General features: G+C 37.3%; 1 protein-coding gene across 1 annotated transcript in view; it reads right to left on the bottom strand.

Annotated features, from left to right (window-relative positions):
- The window catches only part of stat2 (signal transducer and activator of transcription 2), a 16,585-nt gene extending 11,103 nt beyond the window's left edge, over positions 1 to 5,482 (bottom strand). The window contains exons 1-16 of the mRNA XM_037678885.1: positions 5,352 to 5,482; positions 5,119 to 5,263; positions 4,849 to 4,944; positions 4,340 to 4,432; positions 4,159 to 4,237; positions 3,945 to 4,024; positions 3,699 to 3,850; positions 3,358 to 3,516; positions 3,167 to 3,256; positions 2,708 to 2,767; positions 2,540 to 2,560; positions 2,330 to 2,423; positions 2,098 to 2,145; positions 1,897 to 1,980; positions 1,699 to 1,797; positions 1,432 to 1,567 (exon numbers count right to left, since the gene is read on the bottom strand). Coding sequence (XP_037534813.1) covers positions 1,432 to 1,567; positions 1,699 to 1,797; positions 1,897 to 1,980; positions 2,098 to 2,145; positions 2,330 to 2,423; positions 2,540 to 2,560; positions 2,708 to 2,767; positions 3,167 to 3,256; positions 3,358 to 3,516; positions 3,699 to 3,850; positions 3,945 to 4,024; positions 4,159 to 4,237; positions 4,340 to 4,432; positions 4,849 to 4,944; positions 5,119 to 5,263; positions 5,352 to 5,482 — 1,567 coding nt within the window. The remainder of the gene's footprint in view (positions 1 to 1,431; positions 1,568 to 1,698; positions 1,798 to 1,896; positions 1,981 to 2,097; positions 2,146 to 2,329; positions 2,424 to 2,539; positions 2,561 to 2,707; positions 2,768 to 3,166; positions 3,257 to 3,357; positions 3,517 to 3,698; positions 3,851 to 3,944; positions 4,025 to 4,158; positions 4,238 to 4,339; positions 4,433 to 4,848; positions 4,945 to 5,118; positions 5,264 to 5,351) is intronic.
- Positions 5,483 to 8,690: the final 3,208 nt, after the last annotated feature.

Here is an 8,690-nt window from a genome sequence, read left to right as displayed (position 1 = left end):
TGGGTAATACCAGATGGCTAGGCCTCAGACTGACGAAGCCTCTTGGACGAGGGGCGAAACGTTTCTTTTTTAACAAAAAAACGAAGTCCAGATGACATGATTCAACCTTTTTTTGTTGTTATATACCTGGATGACTGAGAAAACAAACTTTGTGTTTTTGAAACCATTAGTGAAAAGGCCAGACTTCAGGGGTATCTGAGGCAGGCTTGAAACACAAGAGTCAGGGTGGCTTCTGGGTAATACCAGATGGCTAGGCCTCAGACTGACGAAGCCTCTTGGACGAGGGGCGAAACGTTTCTTTTTTAACAAAAAAACGAAGTCCAGATGACATGATTCAACCTTTTTTGTTGTACAGTAATAATATTGTACAAAGAAACTGTACAGGACACATGACAGTCAACTTTAATATTACTCACGTGATTGGGACAGTACTGGATACAGTACTGTACAGTAAAAAGTTAAGGAAAAAATAAGACTTCGGACAGGCAATGTCATTTTCTAGTTTTCTCTCACCAAGCCTCCACTGTATTCCTGCTCATAACGACCACATTTCCCAGAAGGCAACGGGGCCCAGAAGCCCCGTTTCCTTCTGCTGACAAAACAGAGGTGACGTTTTGATCTGATCGGCACCCAGCGGATGCAGAGAAGCCGCACTGAGCCCACCGAACCAGAGCAGAACCGGATCAGAACTAGACTTCCAGACCCATCAGTGAATCTTGAGAGCTGCACTGAACTGGACCAGAACTGGACCTCCAGACTCAGCGATGAACCCGAGAGCAAGTAAGTAAAATGTAGTAGCTAAATTTTTTTTTTTTAATAAATCTTAATTTTACCTGGAATAAATCCATTGACATCATCAATCTCTTTTACAAGGATGTCCTGACATATAAGTATGTTGTTAAAATGACTGGGAAAAGTTGACAACATTGATTGTGAGCTTGTCGCTGCAGGTTAGGTTGGCAGAAATGAACTGGGTCAGACCAGAACAGAGTCGGACCAGAATGAGATCCGCTCCTGTTCTGCAGAGCCTTATGAGTAAAATTTAGTAGCTATATATACAGTATGTTGTTAAAATGACATAAGAGTTAAGAACATTGCAAGAGTGTGGGAAGGGCTTCTAAAGCCTTAGAATATATATAAATACTAAAATAAACACAACGTCGCTAATTCGCATAATTTCACTTAATGTGGGCAGGTTCGGAACCGAACCCCCACAATAAACGAGGAACTACTGTATAGGGTGACTGCAAGAAATTATAAATTTGTTGCTGTCTTTCTTTAATTTGAAAGTGCTTGAACTTAGAGACAGCACTCAGAAATTTTAATTAATATTCCAAATTGCAGACAAATGAGTTGAGACTAAGCCACAGAAAAATCTGCCCAAAACACCAGCAGAAAATGGACGAAGCAGAACTTGTTAAAAGCATTTACCAAAGAGCTTGAGTGCGATCATTTCAAGCTGAGCATCATCCAGACCCTTTTTAGTGGCCGACAGAAACTGCCAGCTCATCATCTCTCCAAACTGCGGCCAAGGCGCCGCAGGAACGTTAGCAAAGAACATGACGTCCTGTAAAAAACACAAACATTACCCAAAAATTTATTTTAAAAATGTGTCTCAGGTGGCTTTGTTAATGTCCTACACAATATCTTCACTGCAAAGATGATGTGCAGTGTGGATTAGAGAGGGCAGACTCTGACCTTGGAATCCTGGCTGAGCATGCTGAACCAGAGGATAGACGCCCACGCACTCTGCTGCTGGCTCGAGTTAGAGATAATGACCACAGGAAGGGAGGAGGCCTACACATTTATCAAAGCAGATTTATTACAGGTCATGATATGTTTCTCTACTAAACAAATATGTTTTTGTCAGGTATGAACAATAAAATAAATCTTCACCTGCAAATCAACTGAGAAGCCTTTCAGTTCAAATACAGTGTTGAAGTGGATGATGTGCAGCTCTTCTGTAACACTCAGAGAAATCTGTTAAGAACAAGCACTCACGCTCAGATCTGATCTACGAATGCTGACCTGTTGTTACCACTTTATGCATGGCAAATTACTGAATACTACCACAGACAGAGATGGTCTTTAACTCACATCATTGGCTCCTTTACCACCTCCTCCAGATTTCTGCTCCTTCAAAGACTAAAGAAAACAGCACGCAGAATGACTCAGGCACCACAAATATTAATCTGAAAGTTGCTACTGGTGTAAGCATTTGTCTTTAAAATGGTGGATTTTATTGGTAAGACACTGGCGTATTTTAGTTGCATACTTCACATGTGTACCCGAATAAGTCTGATAAGGACTGTAAATTATTATCACTCACCAGATGGCGGAAGTCTGCCACCATGCCTCCACTGTGGCTCTCAGCCATGTTCAAAGCTTTAGATTTGGTTCCCAGGACATTAAAACGTCGATATCTACAAACATACCAGGTTTTAGTGAAAATAATTAACATCAAATGTTAAAAAAAAGTTTAAACAACAGTATAATATTTCTAAAATTTAGAAGTTGACAAAAAAAAAACACAGCTTACCCTTTGACGTGAGGAACCTCCCTAATTTCAAGGTTGAGAAAAAGCCACAGCACCCAAAGGGGAGGAAATAATACATCATCCACTATGATACAAAGCTAGGAACTGCAGGCTGGCAGTTTGTTTTGTGAGTTATAAAAAAAGTAACATGTCTAAAAGGAGAAATCTCACCTGGCCATGGAAACATCCACTTTCATGGAGTGATTCAGTTCAGGAAACTTTACCAGAAGTCTAAAACACAAAATCCAGCAGAAGATAATGGTGAAATGCAAAAAAACACAGAAAACCAAGGACAAAATAGTGATGGAAAAAGAGGCAAACAACAAAGTTACAGCTCATAAAACAAACATTAATTCAATAAATAATCAGTATCCATTCTATTCTCCACACATTATTTACAAACTGCTGAAAGATTTATGTCTAAACTACCATCCGCCATCCAAGGAAAAGAGGTTGAGCTTTAAACAATTATTTATTACAGGTGTTTGTGTAGGTTAACGGATGCAACAATTTCTCATTGTTCTCTGAATCCACTATAAACACAGTTTAGAAACAAACGCACCAACTACCATCGAAGAAGTCTTTTCAGTGTAACACATTAGTATCTAAAAGAAATTGTGCATTACTGACCTGGTCTTGACAGAGAACTGGACACTTGTGCGCAGAACCAAAGGTCCTTTTCCTTGAGGCATGGATGGCTGAGTCTCGACAACGAAGGAACTTTAATAAATAGAAAAACATTATTGTTTGTGCATTTCATAAAGAGATAAAAAAAATAAAAACTACAAAAACAAAGCAAGCTATTGCTTTAAGGAACACACCTCTTTAGTAAGTCTTCAAGAAGGGTGTCTGCTCTCCTCTGCAGTGCAGGTTTCTGGGCCTTCACAGGATCACCATCATAGGACACTTTTCCTACCAGCTCCTCCAGTTTATTCAGAAACTCCCTCACTTGGAACAGACATACTGCTACAGAGGTGAACCTAGAAAACGAGACAAAAAGAACTTACAAACTGCACAAAGGAATTGTAAAAAAAAAAAAAAGCATCAAATGTGATGATGATGTGCTGTAAAATTCCAGTTTTAAGATATTTTAAAAGTGTGTAACTGCTGTAATAAATTTATGAAAAATCAAAACTGCTGAAGAAAGAAAAGAATGGCGTACCACTTTTCCAGTTGATCCAAGCAAATATTTTCCAGAGCACCGATGCAGGCTTTCTGCTGCCTCCTTTGCCAGTCCACCAGCTCTTTGTTGACCAGCAGGTTGATCAGATCCTCAGCCCGGTCCAGAAGCTTTTTCAGGTCTGACAAGGTGGTCTGATAGGTGAAAGGTTTTTAAAAACAATAAATCATTAGGTTAACAGCTATCTATTTTTTTAAGTACAGTTTGAGTCCAGTAATAGCTTCATACCTTTCTACACTCGTTCAAATTGTTGACGAGTTTCTGAATATTTCTCAGCTGCTCGTTCTTCAACGCCTCGTCTACAAAAACTACAGGGCAGTTTCCACAGTAGGAAGAAAGTTTCCACATAAGACAAAGAAAAAGACATTAAGCTGTGATTAACACCATTATATTACCCTGAATCAGAGAATACAATATGATTAGAACTCTCTAGTCTGCTGACCTTCCATTTTGTGGGTTTGAAACTTAAAATCAAACTCATCTTGCTGCTCTTCCAAACAAATTACTGTATGCTCCAAACACTGGAACCCAATGGTCAAAGACAAGAGAAAAACAATTAAGACCTATTATATGTTGTATCAATAAAACACAAAATAATAACATTAAATAACATTATATGGTACCTGAACATCATTCCTTAAGCCAGCCATTTTACGTTCAAGGTCCTGCTGACAGCTCATCTCCATGGCTTCCTGCTCAACATGCAAAAGCTGCACCTAAAACAAAGGAAAAAGTGTGGGTTGAACAGGCACACTGGTGGTTTTTCCTTCTTTCACATGTGACATGGGTAACATTGTTGAAAAGGGAAATGAGTGTGAATCAAAGTGGTAGTTAAAACAGCAACAATGCATGCAGGATTATCTTGATCTTTTAGCTATCAACACACTTCTAAACATCAACAGAACAAATAGGAGCAGGGCACATTAAAGAACAATTTTCAGTGAAACTTATGAACAAAGTTAAAATACTACAGAAACACAGGACATCTAAAATGAGGCGCAGAAACAAATGAAACAAGAACTAGGCCTATTTTTTTTCTATACTATTATGTGTTTAACTCTTGCAGCTGGGTGCGTCCCACATTTTTTATTATACATGTGTACAGGTGTTACTGAAGAGCTGTTGCCCCAACCTGTTGATCCAGCTCAGCATTGTCCAAGATTTCCTTCTCTTTTTCCAAAAACCACAGGATTCTGCTTGCCAAAGCACACGGCTCATCTTGATACCTCTAATTAGGCAGAGGGGTTAAGTGGAGATCCATTAATTAAATGTTGCAATAACAACTGTGAAGTTTCCATGTTATTTGTGAATGTTCTTTGGACTCCAGCAAGATTTCAGCATCAGGGTTATATTTCTGATGCGAAACAAAGATGCTATTCAGATCCGTCTTGGTTTTACAAACCTGGAAGTTCTGTTTATAACGTCTGATGTTGTGCTGCTGTAAAAATGATTCCTCCTGAACAAAGCGGCTGTGTTGGATATCCAACTTCTCCAACAGGACCTGGAACAGCACCATAGCCAGGTTATAGTCCCTTGCTGCTCGCTTCCTAAAGAACAAAGCCAGGACACAGTTCAAGCATTTCATGTACAGACTCATGTGGAGCTTAATTAGTACAAGAGACAGGGAAGTCTTACCACTCCTGCTTCTCTATCCAAGCGGACAGGTAGTGCCGAACATCCATAGGCAAACCATCTCTGTCATAGAGCTCATGGAGCTGCTGCTTGTAACCAGTAGGCAGCTGCCTTAGCTTGTCCCACAGAGCCATCCTACAATGGACCAACATCAAAACACGTTAAAGAATAGTGCGAAGTCTCAGTTAACCAACTGTCAGTAATGCACACTTAATATATGTCATATAATTTGACTGCATGCAATGACTATGAGCTAACAGCTGAAAAATAGGACTATATTTGCACTTTAACCATGGAGGAAACAGTCAACAGTACACAGTCTATATAGAAAAAAAATGCGTATTTGCTTATCTTACTTTAAAATACAGCGTACAATCTTGGCAGCTAAGCTAGGATATACGTACCGGTGGTTTTGGTTCGGACTAACTAAAAACAGAGCTGTTGTTAAACGTTACTAAAACAAAGCAACTCTGACGACTGGGCAGGCGTGTTAATGTTGTTTCCTTTGTCATTTCTTCTCTCGCTGTTTTTTATTGGATATCTTTTTATCCCTCCTAAATAGTTGTCGACTGGAAACCTCAGGCGCCATTTTGGCTCTGCTGTAATAGACGTCACTCAAACCACAGAACCAAAATGTCTCTCCAGGACAGAGCGGTTTCTTCGTGAGCTCATTGGTTGAAGCTGATTGGCTGAACGTACAGAAATGCTCACGCTCAATTGGCGCATTTGTACGTCAATCTTCAAGTTGGGGGGCGTGGCGATAAAATAGAAACTTACGCCTCGCAGTTGGCGATAAAAAAAAATTCCAAGAAATGACGTCGAGAAAGTGACGAACGGAGAGGAAGAGACCTCGTGATTCGCCAAAAACCATCAAGCAAGTTGTGTTTACTCGGTGGTACCAAGTGCATGTGAACCTGCTGTTTCCCTTCCTTCTGTTTTATATTTCTACTTGTTCCACTGAAATAAAGAATCAAGTCCCGAATTTGTTTTAGTGCGTTTACATTATTAATAAAAATGTTTCCGTCCTTCTCTCTCACTATTTTACAATTAATCATCAAAATCCTAATTAAATAATAGTTATTCAAATGTAACAAAAGGTGAAATTTTAATCATTGTAGGGCTAATTTTTTATCTCCGTTCTGTTGCCATGCTTTTGTAAAGTTTTATTAATTTCTGTTTTCCACCAGTAGATGTCACACATTTCTCAGAAATGAGGAAGCCATTATTTGCCTGGCTTAAAATCCAAAGCTGTTTTTATACATTGGAAGAAAAAAAAAGTGTTAAATTGAGTTTCAACATAGATGACATTGTTTTTTATTTATTTATTTATTTATTTATTTTATTGCAATTATTATCATACTTACCAAATGTTATAGGCTAGATATATTTTTGCATAACCAGTTTGTTCTTTCTAAATTAAATGTATGTTTAAAAAAAAAAGAACTATAATGAAATTTCAAATTATTTAAGAGTTATTCAGTTAAATGTGCTTTTGTTGCACGTTTTGTTAACTGTACTGACTCACTGAAAAAGGTCTTTAAACTTATCAATTTTGTAAACATACAGAGAGCAAAGATCACAGGACAGAACAACCCACAATAAACTGTGTCAAAGTGTTACGCAGTCAGCTGATCGCCTCTGAACCTGGCAGAAATTGTGCAACAAAAACTTGCTCACATTCTCTGTGAAATTATTCATCTACATCAGAGCACCTTACGAGGGTTGACAAAGAAGAAAACTGCCATCTTGTTTTCATGTCTTTGCTTGCACACAGTCAGCAAATAGAAAAGAAACTCAGAGCGAAAGTGATCATGTGCCATGAGCAGATGTATTATTAGCCTCAAATAGAACTGGAAAGCAGATATGACTGTTCTAAACCACAGTAAGGCATTACAGAGTCAGTCTGATCACTACTGGAACTAAAACTGGGTCAGATTATCACAACTCATTCTTATCATTCAATATATTTTGATATGTAATTGTTCTGTTTTTATTACAATTTATACTTTTGTTAAATAAAGAAACTGACTTAGATATAGCAGTCAAGCATCAATAAAGCAGCTACAGAAAAAGTAAGATTCAGAAGGTCTTCATTGTTTATTTGAGCCACAATAATATTCTTATTGAAACAAAATGCACACGATATTTGAAGTAGATACAACGCATACTTTTCTGTAGATACGAGTGTTTACGTGCAGAATTGCATTGAAAAGAGAGAAAAGGCAGTAGTGGAGGTGGAGATGCCGGGAATATGTTGTTTCACTTTTGTGTTTGTGGTAATATTTCATTCTCACGTGACATTTTGTGCATTTTCCCAACATCTTAAGTGTCAATATTGCATCCACTGAAACACTGACCGTATAAGTTTGTATTTATATTTTTCACTGAATTATGCGAAACAGATATAGTGGGGCAGTTACTTTTAAAGTGTTACAAAGCATGTGAGAAATATGATGTAATTAGTATTTTCTTGAACTGTGCAAACGTCTCATCTGCCCCCAACAGGTCTTATCGAACAAATTCTCAGGTAAATGTACTGCGCTACAAAACTTAATATGTATTTGATTAACCTTAAAAATCATAAATCAACAGAATAAGTTCATCAGTCTTCTTTTATTCCTAATACTTTATGATGAACAAAGGAAACAAATGACAAAAGACAGAAATCAAAGTGTTGCATCTTCCTGAGATCGGTTTTTAATGCTGTTGTGTAAATATGATAAATTGTACCATTATTTCAAAATACACACAAAAATAGTCACCCTAAAATAGGCTATAATGTTTTTGCTGACTTTATTTTTATGTTGGCAAACCATAAAATGTGTTTTGTTGAGCAATCTTGACATGAAAAATCTGAGAATATTTCAGTAGCATCAACTTTTAATATAATTTCTGACACATTTACTTGTATAGGCCTTTTAAGCTAATTTTAAAAATGTTTTTATTCAGCCTTTATTATAGTTATTTTCCACCAAAAAGTATCAATTTTATAAAATGTACGTATAGTTTACGTTTTGAAACTTGAAACCTATACATGTGTATATATGAAGAAATTAAAGTTGGATAGTTCTTTTTTGTGTTTTTTTTTTTTCTGGTCTCTCCACATATAACTAACAATTCCTAATGGACAAGGTTACATTTCTGTTCTGAAAACATATTTCCAAGATTATGGACCCATTTGTGACTGAACAAACTACTGGTGGACTACAAATTTTAATTAAACTTTGTTTGATTTGATTCTTAAACAACCTATCAACAAGTTAGTCTCCAAGCATTCATGGATGAAAACAATAACATGCAGAATATGCTAAAAACTGTTCAAGTTTACAAAAAATATATAGA

This window comes from Nematolebias whitei, chromosome 7, assembly GCF_014905685.2.
Source record: "Nematolebias whitei isolate Nwh7 chromosome 7, NemWhi1, whole genome shotgun sequence".
In the NCBI taxonomy this organism is placed as follows: domain Eukaryota; kingdom Metazoa; phylum Chordata; class Actinopteri; order Cyprinodontiformes; family Rivulidae; genus Nematolebias; species Nematolebias whitei.
Note: the sequence above shows the minus strand (reverse complement) of the source record. Positions and strands in the feature narration are given on the sequence as shown.